The sequence below is a fragment of the Diadema setosum genome, chromosome 12, assembly GCF_964275005.1.
Source record: "Diadema setosum chromosome 12, eeDiaSeto1, whole genome shotgun sequence".
Lineage (NCBI taxonomy): Eukaryota > Metazoa > Echinodermata > Echinoidea > Diadematoida > Diadematidae > Diadema > Diadema setosum.
In genome coordinates this window covers 19,819,099-19,835,960 of record NC_092696.1, presented here as the reverse complement: position 1 = coordinate 19,835,960, position 16,862 = coordinate 19,819,099, and the positions used below count along the sequence as shown (strand labels likewise).

The following is a 16,862-nucleotide window of genomic DNA, read 5'->3' as shown; positions in this document are numbered from 1 at the left end:
TTTCGATTCGGCACAAGTTTAAGGTTAAATCATCTGGAAGTTTAGGTTTACCACATGCAATATATGCACTCAAATTACTATACAGTACATTCACAGTCCTACGGGATGATAAAGCTACCAAAGTTTGTAGGCCTAATCAATGATGTGGTTGCATGGTAACCACCTTTTCGATAAAAAAGCTTGTGTACAGCTGTATACCAACAGTTTTATAATCTTTACTTATGATTGCCTTTGCTAGCATTTTTCTTCTTTTCTGGAAGCTTAGTGAAGTTTCTACCTCAAGGCAAATGCACAAACAGATATATTTCTTCGCTTGCACTTAAATGTGTGGTTTAGTAAAAATGTGGCACATTTTGTATTGTGGTAAGGCATGTACTGTCATTACTGTTTGAAACTTAACACTGATATTGCTCAATGTTTAACACTGATGTTGCTCTAAGTGAGTCTAGGTGATTCTAGGGGGAAAAATTGTTCATATTTGTTGATTACTTTATTTCATTCATTCAGGGACATTTTGTGATACATGATAATTATGAACAGGAAGATTCGTTTATATTGATCTTAGAATGTTTTCGATGCAAAGTCATATTTCTTGGTATCTGGGATGTATTTGCAAGCCTTGATACATCAGTGAAAAGGAAAAGAAAAACAGCAGCGTATATTACTTCAAGCAAGGAATAAACCAACAATGCTCTTTTGACCAAAAAAGCATAATGTTTCTTCTTCACGGAGAAATATTAAAAGTGCAACACTTTTCACTTAAATCAATTGACGGAGATCATTTTTTTTTTATTCATTTATGGCCCTAACAATGCCTTGAAGGAGAAGGAGGAAAATACAGAAAAGAAGAAGAAATATTTTATATCACAGTAGATTTCATACATATTTATGCATATTTATGAGTTGATATGTGTTTTTCCCCATGACCTGAAAGATATTTTTTTTTCACACACAAAAATATCCTTGTTTTGTGTAGTACTGCAGAGTATTATGGGTGGGGCACTCTAGATAGAAACTTTCCTGTTCATTAAAAAAAAAAAAAAAAAAAACCTTACTTATCATATGTCAATATATCTATACTTGGAACTGCTGAATCTAAATAGCTCTGTGTAATCATAACTGTTGAATAAGCATTCAATCTTAAGACAAACGTCAAGAAATATCCTCTGGTGCATTTACATTATTTTTGCCCAACTGTGCTATGGCTATGGCCCCCTAAGGGCCCCACCCCATTTGTGTCTTTAGATTTCATTTCAATTTGTTGCTAAGTAATTGCCTGGGATTATACTGGTATAGTGCAGCAGGAATAACCTGTTAAATAAATTAGTTCTCTGTAAACCCCATAGCAAAAGTATGTGTAACGTCAGTTACGTAACGTCAGTTACTGACATGTTTACCTTTATGTTTTCATAGGACACAAAGAAAATGGACGAATGTTTCATTTCATCTGTGTATTTATAATTGATGAACCAAGGTATAATGCCATATCAAACAAATCATTCTGAAAGGTCAGAATTATAAAATATCACAAAACTATTCCCAATCATGATTTTGCATGTGTAAACCCTATGGCAAATGTAAGCGTAACGTCAGTTACGTAACGTCAGTTACGTAATGTCAGTTACCGTCATGCCGTCACTAAAATTGGCATGGTGCTAAAAGGAAATATCTAAAGTGCACATTATTTTGCACACCTGTTCCTAAGAACCTAGGTGTATTGCCATATTAAACACATAAAGGCTAGAAGCCATGGACATGAGATATTTCCATTTAAATCTACCGACACATTTTCACTTGCTATGTGATAAAAAATGCAGTTTGAGAGAAAAACTTTCCACCTATTTCTTCATTCTCATGAACTTATTCATCAGTGCTAATTGCAAGCCCCAGGTGCTTTCATTCACAAAACTACAACGTAAACAATTTCATGAAAATCCTTACGCGTAACGTCAGTTACCGTGGAATTGCCCATAGACGCATTTGAGGGTAATAACCTTGACAAATTGATGGCTGGCGCTGATCCAAGAACTTTTATTTATTCCTAATGATAATTAACGCAGTCTAGCACCCACCAAATAAAAATAATGAAACATGCAGATGAAAGAAATAATCATGTAAATTGAAACCTCCTTCTCCCAATTATTGACAAAACAAACTTAAGATCAATGTATCTGTGAATGAAATAATGCTATCGAACATTATAAACACATACACTTATTTTGAAAGCACTGTTGCAAAGGTGATATCAGAATAAAAGCATAAACGTGTCTGCTAAACACGACTGCAGTAAATGCGAAATTGGATGCCCAAGAATGAATTCGAATGAACGAGCGCAGCGTTTACGTGATCACGTGACTACATCGTGCTAAATTGAATGAACGATTTGCGAAATGGTGCTTGTCTTACGAATTTGAACTGAAAAAGTGCTGATTCGAATGATGTAAAAGGTAATTTGAATGCTCCAAAATGAATTTGTATGAAAAGATTATAAAATTGAAATACCGAACATGCCGTCTAGGCTAAATTGTGCTAAATTGAATGCAGCAATTAGGAATTGGACTGAAAAAAGTGCGAAATTGGCCGGGAAAACCTATATTAAAAAACAAAACAAAACTGTCTTTTTGAGTAATTGCAGAGCAATATCTAAAAGGCATAGCCCCTACTTTACCTAAAACTTGGAGAAAAATGATTAATAAATTGCTTTATTATGTTTTTTTTTCATGTTTAATAATCTACTTATACTTCATCGATTTAGTTTTAGAGGACATTCTACCAAAATTGCAAGAATTCATTGTTTTTCAGATAAAGTAACTGAATTATTTGAGAATAGAAAAGATTTCATATAAAATAGGTTGATATGATGGATCATGATATTTTGAGTAATAAGTTACAAAGATATAGCATTCATGGATTTATACATTCATGAACTATTCATCTATCTTGTAGAAAACAATTTGTATTATTTCAAATTTCTCGAATCTTGTAAATGCCACATTGCGTGTGGTGTTTCATTCAGGGATCATTTCTTGGCCCTCTGCTCTTTCTCAATAGATTAATGATATCATAAATTCATCCTCCACAGTTAATTCTATATCATTCGCTCATAATACTAATAGTCTTTACTCCAAGGAAAAATTTAATAGCAGTAGTAGTAATAATAATAATGATGACAATGATGATAATAACAAATTTAATACAGGTTTTCCCGGCTAATTTCGCACTTTTGTTTGTCAGTCCAATTCCTAGTTGCTACATTCAATTTAGCAAAATTTAGTAAAATTAAAGGTAGCTGACATGTTCGGAATATTTGGAATTTGCGATTTCTTCATTCAGATTCATCTTGGAGAATTCAAATTACCTTTAGCCTCATTCTAATTAATACCTTTTCAATCTAAATTCGTAAAACAAGCACAATTTCATTTTTTTGTTCATTCAATTTAGAATGATAATAGTCACGTAATCACGGACATGCTGAACTCGTTCTTTCACATTCATTTTTGGGCATCCAATTTAAAATCTTTTGCAGTCATGTTAGCACGCATGTTTATGCTTTGGTTCTTTCTTTAGTTTTTTTTTTCAACAAAGTTATTGTTTTGAAAGCGTCATTATATTTCATATTTTCGTACTCATTTTAGAGATTTTGCCAATATTTTTTTTTTTTCTTCACATTCCTCATCCCACATGTCCCATCTGGGGATGTACTCGTTTCGACAGCTTCGAGGGATAGCTGCTTTTGACGAAGCGCTGACTACATGGAGGAATATGCCTCGGTGATGTCAGTAGGCCTCACTATGGAAAGGGAAGATAGGCTTCCACGTTTTTGTCTTTTCCTTGTAGATATTCCAGTTTGCTTGCGGAATTTCAATCTCTTTGCTGGTCTTGTTAGAGTTTGCGATACAAGGTGCGTGGCTCTGATAATAGTAGGTTTTTGATGGCTGTTGATCGAGGGAAGCTGTCTTGCCCTAGCCTTTAAGTGCCATAAGAAGATTCTCTATGCTACCATTCAAGGTCTGGGTTGGTGGGAGAGTCCCATCGGTCGGAGTATAAGAAAGTTGCAGGTTTACGTCTGTTGAATAGCTGGTTAAGGTAGAGTTCTGAGCCTAGTTGCATAACTCGTTACTATTAGGGTGCAGTAATCATGTTCCCAGTCAGTGTGCTGGCAGTTGAGGTAGCCGGCATATGCAGTACCGGAGACTATGCTTGGGGTAGGTCTCGGAGTACAACAGGGTGGCAGGGGTCTTGTAGACGTTGACAATGTAAAGACCTTGACTTTCTCTTGTTTTTTTCACCATCTTGATTGAAATTGGTGCTTACAATAACCTATAGGCTAGTGATACGAGAAAAAATTTGGAAAAACTAGGGATAAGAACAATATGCGATACAAAGCAGTGTTTCCAACGTGTTCTTTCAATAACCTTTTGTCTCTTCTAGCTGGTGAACGATTGCTGCCCTTAAAGTGGAAATCCACCTAAACTAGACTAGCTCTAAAGAAAGGAAGAAAACTCCCTACAGAACGTTCCAAAAATGATCAAAATCAGATCAGAAGTAAGAAAGTTATGACATTTTGAATTTTCAAAATTTTTTAGACAACACTTCTTGACCTGGCCATTTGTTATGAATACATTCAAATCAGTAAGTTGATAATGTCTTGTTTCACAATTCCTATTCATTTCATAAACAAAAAAAAGATAAAAATCTCATATTTCAGCTGCGTCAATATCAAACTTCACTAAAACCACCTAAAAACCACCCAAAACAAAAAGGACAAATTATAGTAGCGGTGATATATAAGTCGGCATGGGAATATGGTTTTGCCTGTATTAACTACATTTTTTTTTTCGAATTACACACACATGGTCATGTAGAACATTTGTTCCGAATCGGGATCTTCCAGCACGCAGAATTTTCTGCGGGCGGACAAGAATGTTTGTGAGTTTCGCACTTGAGTCTTACAGCTGTACCTGCTAAACGCGTGCTACTTACCTTCTACTTGCGTGTATTCCGTGCGACCTGCGTAAGAGCTTTGTTTTCTGTTACGAAAGACTTACGGATACCGCGAAGAACCTGCGTTGCAGTTGCCTGCGACGTGCTGCTGGTAAGGGACTCCTACTGGTGTTATGCGTGTACCTCTCTGGACAATGACCCAAACCTCGCGACTCACCTGGAAAAAAAGTTTTGAGCATGCCCAAGGCCTTGTCATACGGTATCTTGTGAAGTTTTTGCGACCTGAAACAAATTTGCTACTCGGAGCTCTCCACAGTTGGCCCGCACCTGACAGTACCTAGCACGTATCACACACGTTGTTGCCCGGAGGTGCTCTCTCAAGTCCGATTTGAGCATGATCAAAAGTTTTCAGGGTGAGTCGCGGGGATTGCCTGCAGAGGCTCTCGCAGAACAACAGTAGGATGCCCATGGCTTCATCATGTCGCAAGTCACAAGTATTTGACCCTCTGGAAGTACGTAGGTTGCCTGTGGATCTATGCATCTATGCAAGATAATGGCAATTTGTTGCAATTTTGCCTATTCCTTCAGAGTAATTCTTTCACCAAGTTGTCAGCCATCACTCGCCACCTATTTGCCTGACACGCAGGTCACATGGAATGCACGTAGAACGGATCCAGCATGTAGGACGCACGCGAAACTCGCCCAAATGCTTGTCCGCAAGAAAAAAAAAAATGTCCTGTGTGCTGGAAAATCCCCATACGCTACAAACCCGCATAGCTTACCCGGAAAGGTGTGACAGGGCCTTTATTGGCTGGGGGAAAATAGGACCTGCGTGCGCAACTACGGGTAACTACGGGTGAGATACGCGATTGGGGATACGCAATTGAATAAACTTGTTGCATTTCTGTCGCTAGGTTGGGGAAACCAAAGGAAAAAGAAAACACACCTTTAATGATATTTAATACTAAGTATAACTTCAACCACGCTGTGACGATTGCCATAAATTATCAACTTTTATCAGTCATCTGATGACCTTGTGACCTGATGACCAATATGGTTATTACATAGTTATCAAATTTTCCATTTCACATTTGATCTTTAATGTAATTTAATAAGGACGAATTATAACCAGTTTTAATTTTTCTTTTTTTAATTGTCATACCAGATGGACAAAATGACACGTGTCCTGAATATTCTGAATGGTCTGTTGACTGGGATGCGGCGTATCGTTGTCTTCTCCAGCAAGAGGTGCAACCATTCGTCAACCCTGGGGAATTGCTCCCTTTCCTGACGGTTTCGGACGTCATCCAAGCTCTCGGCGCCGCTTGGACGGCTGACACTCTAGTTGAGGCTGAGGGACAGATGTGCGTCAAAATTGCACCACGTCTCGTTGTTATAACCAATGGACCAGGATTGTTTCAACTGGCATGTGACCCCATACTAGCAGCACTGAGAGGTGAAACCGAGTTGGATGTAGAAGCGCACTGCCTGCTGATTTACAACCTTACCAACTTTCTCCCAGCCCAGATGCCTACCACAACGCCTTTTCTCGAAAGTACCGCCACCAGCACCCCCGGACAGCCCTATGCTCTAAGACCGTTTGACTTTATGGGGTTGGTCCGCCGAATTGAAAGAGATTTGTACGGCTTGACGTCGTACGATGCTGCGAGCGTTTGTCGTGCTGCAGGTGATCTGGTGTCTTCGGGAGCAACTTTAAGGGGACTCGTCAGGCAGTTTCTACAAGAGTATGTTAAAGGTCTGATGCCTCGGGTACAAGAGATATGTGAAAGCTGGGACGACATTGTCTCTTATGTCCAAAGCGATTTACAGCTTCCTGCCAATGCCAGTCGACTGCTACTTGAAGATATGCCAAGACTACTGTCTGTCTTGGCCGGATATGAGGACAGACAACAACTCTGTGCTGATCTTCAAACATTTCTCCCGTATGCCTACAGGGAGATAGATCAAGGAGCTGCGAACATCGCAGGCAACATCCTAAGCATCCTCACCGCCGAACAAAGGTGCTTGACTGTAACTAGCGAAGTTCGAGATCTCTTGTACGACTTCTTCCCCAGATTCCTTGTCAACATCATGTTCTACCAGTACACTGGGTTCAGAAGCACTCAGTCCCTGTGCTCTACCATAACTTCCTCTTTCAGCCAACCTGGTGAGTCTGTCGGTTGTAGCAGGGATGGTTTACATAGATGGAGTGGCAACTCTCCATAACTGAAACAAATGCTTGGGTTCAAAGCGTTGACAATGGGATGTCTAACATTCCACTACGCTTCTAAGTCATGCTCGACACCGCTCTAGTTTGCAAGACGAAGTTTGGAGACAACGAATGCCTTTCACTTTTCATTGAATTACAAGCTATATTTCATCTTAAAATCTAGAGTGAAATGCTCGAATTGATTGAGAAGCGTTTAGGAACGAATTCGATATTATAAACATTATATTTCTAGTTTCTTCGTAATGCGCAAATCGACATAAAATGAAAATTTGGTCTTCTTAAAAACTTAATAATTTTGCTGTTAAAATTGTTAGTGTTACACTGCATTTTGATTCGCTGCTGCAATATAATGCACACAAATTCATTGTTGCCATCACATTGAAAGAGAGAGCGAACTGCAGTGGGGGGGGGGGGTCTTTCCTGGTGTGAGAGCCCTATAGTCCCGATTATTGATGCTCTCTTTTGTCAAAGCCCTGGTTTCCAACTGTAGTTAAGCACATAACTTCTCGGCGGGTGACGAGCATGACTTCAAAGGACAGCAGGAGTTGCATCTCCTTCTCTCACACCTCCGTGGTTGTAGTTCGTATTCTCATTTATATGTAAGCATCTTACCTGGATTTTAAACAATCTGAATCAATAACTTCAAAAATGGACCGAGGAATAAACATTTTCAGCACATAAACGCTTGCTTGTGAGTGCGCGTGTGCGTGTGTGTGTGTGTGTGTGTTTGTATTCATGCATGTGTTATTTATGCTATGGGTTGTTGAAACCGATGGGACGAAGTCTGCTGGAAAAAAAAAATCATCTCGGAATTATTCACGTGGCGCCTCTCAAGATTCCTGCATATAAAAAAACAAAAACAAAATGAAAATGGACAACGAGAAGTTAGGCCTTTCAAATGATGAAAAGTGCAGACAGTCATAACCAAAGATCAGTTATTCTATTCGCCAAAGCAACCATCTGTGTTGCTATTTAAGTATTCATAATCAACGATTCAATCAACATTTGTAGTTTTCTTTTAAGATTGTTCAAAGAAGAAATCAACTTATTGTGGGCCTAAATAAACAATAAAGGTTTAGATTATTTTCTGCAGGACTTTTGTTTACGCTGGCATATTATTATCGTCCCTTCTTTACGTAATGCCTCAAAATCACTGTAGTTAGAGGGGACTACAGGAAAAAAAAACACACACAAGCCTCTCCTTTGTACTACTATAAGTCATAACATAAATGAGTCCATTCGATTTTACGGACAATACTGTTTGTCTGCTCAAGTTTACATTGCTCACTGAACTATCCAAATTGGTTGATCAAGTTCCAGACGTGCCAGTTCGCCTTGTCAGGGGACGGAATGATCTAGAAGGGCGACTCGAAGTCTTCTACAACGGCGAGTGGGGAACAGTTTGCCGTAACGGTTGGGGCTTTAAGGACGCGTCCGTCGTATGTCGACAGCTTGGCTTCGACAGCAGCTCCTATAATCTCTACACGTACTACCCAGGAGGTGAGGGAACGGCGATTGTCACCGATGTAGCATGTACCGGGAATGAACAGAGGTTCGACCAGTGTCCGAACGGAGGTTCCTCGCAACTCGAATACTGCCAAACCAGGCAAAAAGTTACTGTCACATGCTTCGATGAAGGTAGGTAAACATTGTAAAGTCGTTCCAATTGTAGGACAAGCTCGCCCTTATAATGTACACTTGGCTTGAATGAATGCAACGATATTTCTCGGACACATCAGTGAAAATTTGAAGAAAATCAGATTATCCTCTTAAAACTGTTTTGATGTCACATGCCTAGAACGATTATAGAAAATAATTCTAAAAAATCCAACATATTTCATCTTTTCGCCGATAGGTATTAATGAGCGCTTGACTTGCCTCTTTCAGAAGGCAAGGGGAATGATGATACCCGTTAACAAGATGAGGAAATGTGTACTTTTTTAAAAGAAAATAAATGTGTGAATTTCTCTTTACAATTATGCGCATGTGACGTCACAATCTATAGTACAGTCTACTTTGCTCATACAAGAGTGACAGCACAGAAACCTTAAAAATTTACAACTTTTGAAGACATTATGTTCTACAGAATTTCTGCATTCGTTCAATCCACACGTTTAGAGGGTGGACGTTTCATTTATACATTTTCGGTTGAGATGGAGCTTCAGGTTTCCAACGTTTTTTTGACAATGATTTTTGTTTTAAGCTAATGAAAAACGTCTTATGAAATATGAAGGATCATGTAATTCTTAGAGGAATTCAAAGTTTATATGATGAAATTTGGTTTTGAAATGCCTATAAGATATCAAAAACACAGCGATCATAAAAAAGGTAGGACCCACCTTTTATTAAATTCGCCTTGTTTCTCTTTACTTTTTGATATTCAAGCCATTTCAAAGCATGTTTTTGGCGAAGAAACTTTGAATTCCCCTTTAATAGATTTGTATGCTTTTACAATTTCAAAAAGTGGTTTCTCGGTATCTCGCAAAAAGTTAAAAGCTGAATCATCACCTCAACCAATGCTAACCATTCCCCCTAATGCGCGATGTGACTGTAGACGCAAGGAGCATGTTTACGGTTAAAAGTGACCGTAATTCAAACGCAACGTTTAACAAAAGCGATGACACTCTTTTGACAGAAACTGTGTCAAATATGGCTTTTAGTATATATTGATAACGCAAATGTCTTTACTTCCGTAAAAATACTCTTTTTTATCATAAATGCGAACAGACAGACAGACAAACACACACACACACACGCGTGCGCACAAACACATTGGTCTATATCTCTTTGCATAATTATTATGCATTTTGTACGAGATTTGTACGACTGAAATATTGGATAATAATAACACGTTAAACGTCAGCACAGTAAACACCAGTATTATAGTAGCAATGGCCTATGAACATGTAACCTTTGACACAGTCACTCAGATTCATCCTACATTTGTATTATATCAGGCGTATTGTAGAACAAACGACGAGATGACCTTCCTAATATTTGTCCCAAGTTGATTACGACTTTGTACGTCCAAAACTATCAAATCATCAAATCGTCATAACATTACAATCATTCAGGTGGAAAGGATGAAAGTTTTAAAAGTCATTTTCAAAGGAATGAATAGAAAGAAGAAAATAAATTACACAGTTCTCTATGCATTAATGCATTATGTAGAATCTCAATTGAAGCCTGTCAGGAGAAGATGCTGTTCTATTTTTTATAATCGATATGATATGATCGTTATTATTTGTTTGTAAGAACAAAACTGGAATGTTCCAACTCGTTTAATTCTTAAAGGGGTGTTCAAGTCGATTTTCATTATTTCACATCATGTAGTACATAAATCGACAGCTAAATATTTAGATTTGTGGAATTTATTGTGGTCCTTCAGAAGAAAGACCAATACTCTGAAAGATCTTCAACAAATTACAATGAACTAAATTAATGACATAGTAGCCTCACATATTATTTCAGAAATGTAGCAGAGTAATTTCATTACGATACCACTTGCGTCACCTGTGTAGAATCAATACATGCCTTCTTCTTTGTTCTGCTTCCTTGAGTCCAACTCATGCATTTTTATGGTGAGGCTGCTATGTTATCATCCTATATAGTTTCTTGTGATTTGTGATGAATTGTAAAAAAAAAAATAAATAAATAAATTCTTATTCCTCATCTATAAATCATCTTTAAATTGTGAAACTTTGTACTCAGTATAACTAATTTACAGGTATACAATTGCAAGAATCTGAAAGGTATCCGGTCCCCGTTTAACCCTGGTAACATTTCAATGAAAATTTCACCTCTTATTTGTTTTAGTATACTACGTTTACTTGTTAGTCTTTAAATATTTTACTCTGCAGAAATCCTTCGTAGGGAAGTGAAATTTCCTTTCAACATCTTTGTTTGAAAGTAAATATTTCATCCCTGTACGGCTATTTTTGAACCCTACCATCTTTGTTCTGGTTCCCTTAAAATCGATTCCGAAACCATTTTAATGCAGCAGTATTCTTTGGCTCTATCAAAGGTCGATTTGAGCCATGCCCTCTTCCTACTGGACTTGAAGTGGACTGGGAGGCAGCCTTGCAGTGCGTGCTGCCGTATGTTCAACAGTATGGCCGAATGCAATACCCGAGAATTCCGGGGGAGCTGGCCCATTTTATTACCGTTGCCAACCTGCTCGACACCGCAGGGCTCATGTGGACGTCAGACAGCCAACTCCAGGCTGTAGGGGAATTTTGCCTAAGGATTGCTCCCCGGCTGCCCGTTATTATCACCCAGGCAGCTGACACAGGTCCCATGGATCAACTGGCAGCAATCTGCGATCCGATTCTGAGATCTCTGAGAAGTGGGACATCCCTGAACGGCGAGGACTACTGTCGATCGCTCTTCGCGGCATTCGGACTCTCCCAGACTTATTCCACTATATTTGACACATATACCGAGCCAACAATTCTCCCGGTCGACTCAGACACGACAACTTTTCCCCAGTGGACTGACGAGATCATTGCATTTGCTGAATCCAGGCGCCCGTTCCAATGGTTCACTACCCCGGTGCCCTCTGGAAACAATCCTCTACGACCGTTTGATATTCTGGCCCAACTTCAACAGCTTCTCCATGATCTTTACGGTATTGAGGAATTCGGCGAGGATTCCATTTGCCAAGCAGCTGGAGAGCTAATTGGCTCTGGACGGACCATTCGAGACATGGTCACTGAATTCGCTACCGAATCCTTGAAAACTCTCTTACCCAGAGCTGCCGAAATATGCGACAACTGGGACGAGATTACATCCCGAACGTATCCTGATTACGCTATTCCCTTTGGCAACCAGCAGGCATTTGCTCAGGTGTTCTTCGTGGAAATTCCACGCCTCGCTGCAATTGCAACGGGTTTTGAGAGTAGAGAAGACCTCTGTTGTGAAATCAAGTCTGCAGTGTCTACCGCACTCATCGACTCGCTTGCAGAGGATATGGTTAGTCAAGCTCTTGGCATCCTCGTGGACGAGGATAGGTGCACAGAAATCGGTTCCGCTGTTCGCAACATTTCTTACGCATCCGTCCCATCAATACCCCATGACGTTTTCACACGCCTAATGTATGCCTACACTGGCTTTTCCAGTATGAGAGAGATGTGCAGATACACGGGCAGCTCATTCGGTGAAAGAGGTAAGACATAGAAATACCCTATCATCGAATGTGTTACTCTTGCTAATGTTTGCGAGGAAGAATAGCTTGGAGTAAAACATCCATGGAGTAAGTTTTCTCTCTCCACATTCTCTGAAATTAATAATCCATGTTTTAGATTGATTTTTTATTTTTTCTACGACGTTTTAGATCCTTTTTCTGCAAAATTTATCTTTATTCCAGAATAATTCATCGACATACAGGCAATGAAATGTCATGATTTTTAACACTCCTCCAAGTGGAATTCGTGTCAGTCAATGTTTTCATGTACCAACAGCATGAGAACATTTGCTTGCGCAAGCTTAATATTCCAAGATAACACATACATTAAGGAACTTTGATCATATTGTCTTTCTCTCATAAGAGCTAAATCTACAGAGAAATTGTCTCTTTATATAATTGCTAATGTTTGCGTGCTTTCATTTCTTTTATAATTCACAGTATTTTCACATTAGTTTTAACAAATGCAAGATAAAAAAACAAACAAGTTAACAATATATAACAATATATACGGCTCGAAGTATTTTCAGAGAGTACCTATAACACATCAACTCAAATGGACAACACTGATTCTGTGTTTGTGTGCGTGTGTATGGGTTGGCCTTGTTCTTTTTGTTGTTGTTGTTTTTCAGTTATGACAGATGTGTGCGCTTAACCATTAACGTTTAATAGTCTGAAATTCTGAACCTTTCTTCACATAAAGATTCCGACGTCGCAGTCCGCCTCCGCGACGGGGAGACGGCAGCGGAGGGTAGAGTGGAAGTGCTGTTTAACGGGACCTGGGGGACAGTCTGTGACGACTTGTTCGGTGCGGAAGAGGCGCGGGTGATTTGCGGCATGTTGGGGTACCGCGGCCCTGCATCTGTTGCATCTTATCAAACGTTCGGGCCAGGTTTCGGTCGCATCTGGCTCGATGACGTCCAGTGCATTGGTGTTGAGACCAACATTGCTCAGTGCAATCACCGTGGGTATGGGATAAACAACTGCAACCACCGAGAGGACGTCGGTGTAAGATGCGAAGTAGGTCAGTAAAAAAAAAAAATGAAAAAATAGACATCGTCTTTCAAGGATGAAGTAGGCCTCTTAAAGATTATGTACATTCGTAGGGCCTATATGTCGCACATTATGAACGATATTCTTGTTTGTGACCCATCACATTGATATACTCACAAAGTCAAACACACAAACCTTTGATAAAATGGGACGTAAAAGAAAAGGAATCTGCCGGACAGAATGAAAAGTGATTCATGGTCTTTATAGAAATATTGCATTTCATGAGGCATATTACCCAAGTAAGCTGTGATTTTGCCCTGTGTTTGCTTATTTGTTTGTTCGAATGTTTATTTGGACGTGCAGCGGGCAATGTCGCGCCAAGTGAGTTATTCGAGGTTCGTCTGGCAGGCGGTCAAACCAGAGGAGAGGGCAGGGTTGAGGTCCGGCTCGAAGATGGCCAGTGGGGCACGGTGTGCGACGACATCTGGGATCTCGCGGATGCACACGTCGTTTGCCGGATGTTGGGCTTCAGTGGCGCAACGGAAGCACCTTGCTGTGCCAGATTCGGAGAAGGAACCGGCAGTATCTTGCTCGACAACGTGGAATGTTCCGGGTCGGAGAGCAATCTGGCCGAATGCTATCATCCCCCTGTCGGATTACATAATTGTATGGACGGAGAGGATGCCGGCGTTGTGTGCGTCCGTGAGGGTACGTTTCGTGTATTCGTGCATGCAAACACTGCCTATTCGTTTTGTGTATCGTGTATTTGTGTATTCCACCACTTTCTTCTTATATTTGCTGCACCGAGCCACGAGCACCTCGCTGAAGGTAATGAATAAAGTGACAAAAATGCGTCATATCCCTGTAAAGATCCCAAAGTTTCTTACTTGCTTTTCTTTTCCTTACACATCGCATGGGCTCCAGCTTGTAACTCAACTTGACAGAACTTATTATACCCTGGCTGACATGAAATGATACTATTGTAAATGGACTGCACGTAGCCTGACATTTTGTGCTATTGCAAGGACAGTTGATTACCACTGATTGCAAAAAAAAAAGACAAATGCACACCTCGATGTTTAAGAAAACATTATATTTAGCAATTTTCCTTTTCGTTTTTCTCATGACTTAGAGAAATGCTTAGTGTTCGTCTTGTTGTGATGTTTCTGGTTCCACAGGTAAGATTGATTAAAAAACAAAACAAAACAAAACAGGAAGACGAGTTTTAATGTATATTACACTTACGTTTTTCAGAATGAGAGTTGGAATATTATGGCTATTAATGATGCTCTAGCATTTATCGTGGACGACAGAAAATCAATTTTATTTAGCCAATTTTTGCGAATGAGAACCTATCCGATATGTCCAAATACATTCCTATCTGTCTATAAAATAAAGATGCTTGGGTTTTTACACAAAAAGGCAATAAACCTCTGAGTATTATGTGTAAACATTTCCAAGGTTTTCGACAAGTTCTAACGAGGAAACAGCTAGTTTACATCCAGTTACATTCCAACTTGACAATCTTAAATCCAATCAAATATTCGTATTTGGTCACAGTATAAAACATTACACTTGATATATTTTTAGAAGTAAAAGGAAGTATATCAACATCTATCATTTCTTATAAACATTAAAAGAGCTTCAGGCTCGTCTTGTTAATGGAGGGAGTGCCAATGAAGGACGTGTTGAGGTTCGGTACAACGGAACGTGGGGCACCGTGTGTGACGACTCCTGGGGCCTAGAAGACGCTCACGTTGTGTGTAGAATGCTTGGCTACCAAGAGGCCACGTCAGCTCCTTGCTGTGCAAGATTTGGACAGGGCTCTGGCGATATCTTACTGGATGATGTGACCTGTTCTGGAGAAGAAGACAATCTCGCTGATTGTCAGCGTCGAGGTTATGGAACTCATAATTGTGTTCATGGAGAAGACGCCGGAGTTGTTTGCAGTTCCGCAGGTATGTGGAGTAGGCGAGCATTCGAGAAACCTAGAAACATATTTTTAAATCTTTGATCTCAATACAAAATACTATCTACCAAATTCCTCATGAGGGCAGGCTGATTTCGCTACAACACGCATTTCCCATAGACATTTGCACGAGTATACTCGGGACTCATCGTCAGCGGGATAAGATGTCAACTCGGTAATATCAGTAGAATTACCCGTCTTCGACTTGTCTACCTGACGGTAGTTAAGGAGGCCATAGTACGTTTTGAATGTTGTCACGCCCGTCGTCTGCCTTGAGAAAAGGGTCAGTAGGCACTGATGTTGGTTGCTTTTTTTTTAACTTTTCTCAGTTTTGTCTTTTGGCGCTACTAAGCACTGACGAAGTGTTCTCGTTAAAACTATTCCCCTTGTGCCAAACTTGTTAAGGTTCCTACGCAAAGTATCGGAATCTCCTTTCACGTGAGACAGTACAATCTGTCCTTTTTATGTAGTTGTAGAGTCCGTTATGATGTTTGATTCTTTTCTTTCTGGGGCTCGCTGACCCTCTGTAAGGCCCACTGAGCATAGGGGCAGTTCTGGACAGCTTTTTCAATGTGTCAGTAGTCGGTTCTACTGTTTCAGCCCAATGAAACACAGTTTCTTTATACACCATGTACTCATCACCAATGCTCGAGATGCTCAACAGTCATATTGACATAAGGATACTTCTTCAGTGCTTCGTAGTGCCGAATGACACAGCCTAGAGGGACAACACTGGTCTCTTGTACAGTATTACTTGTCAAGTATAACACTATCAGGTTGGTTGTCAGGAGTCGTTCATTGGTGAAACAGAACTCTCACTTAAGACCAGATTCCTTGATTACAGACCCCTTAGCCACGTCTCCTTAAAGCATAATTATTATCAATATGGAATCTCAAGACCTCCATAATGTTGAACTTCTTTACCGGGAACCCCGTCCTTTCAAACGGGATTTTACAGAAGTAATCTACATCAGGACAAACCGACTTTCGACAAAAAAGAGGGGGAGGAGCGGGGGGGGGGGGGGGGGGAGGGCTACAAAGCACAAATTACAAACTACGAATTATTTATTGACCTTCACGTGTTCAAGCCGAAGATTTGTTATTCCATAAGGTTGTCGAAGTCTGTTGGGTTGACTCCAGAAAATATCAGAGGCGACATTTTTTTTTTTTGCTATAAAAAGATTAACACCAACTTTAGATGAATTTCCAATACAGATTAGCTTTAACTCTATTACGTCAAACATGTTATATGTTTCAGGAGAGATATCCAATATCAGTATCGTGTGTTACGACCAAAATCACACTGAGAATGATCGCACAAAAGAAACAATCAACTGATGTTCAGGCGGTTTATTAACAGTGATATTGTGGGTACAGACTGGTAATCGGTTTCACATCAGTACAATAATGATCAATAGAAACAATTATAAAACAGTAGTGGAATCACTTACACGCATTACAGCATATTCTTAGTCACGAGGTTCATATAGTAGTCCCTTGGTGATGTCCAAATACGATGTTCGATGCACGAATGAATGGTCCTT

At 39.7% G+C, this 16,862-nt stretch overlaps 1 protein-coding gene and 1 pseudogene across 1 annotated transcript; both read left to right on the top strand.

Annotated features, from left to right (window-relative positions):
- Window positions 1-4,138: 4,138 nt before the first annotated feature.
- On the top strand, window positions 4,139-8,820 carry LOC140235792 (uncharacterized). Its single transcript, XM_072315798.1, has 3 exons — window positions 4,139-4,205; window positions 6,110-7,111; window positions 8,489-8,820. The coding sequence occupies exons 1-3, from the start codon at window positions 4,139-4,141 to the stop codon at window positions 8,818-8,820; spliced, it is 1,401 nt and encodes a 466-aa protein (XP_072171899.1).
- A 3,452-nt stretch (window positions 8,821-12,272) lies between these two features.
- Window positions 12,273-16,862, top strand: part of LOC140235791 (scavenger receptor cysteine-rich domain-containing protein DMBT1-like) — a 36,913-nt pseudogene continuing 32,323 nt past the window's right edge.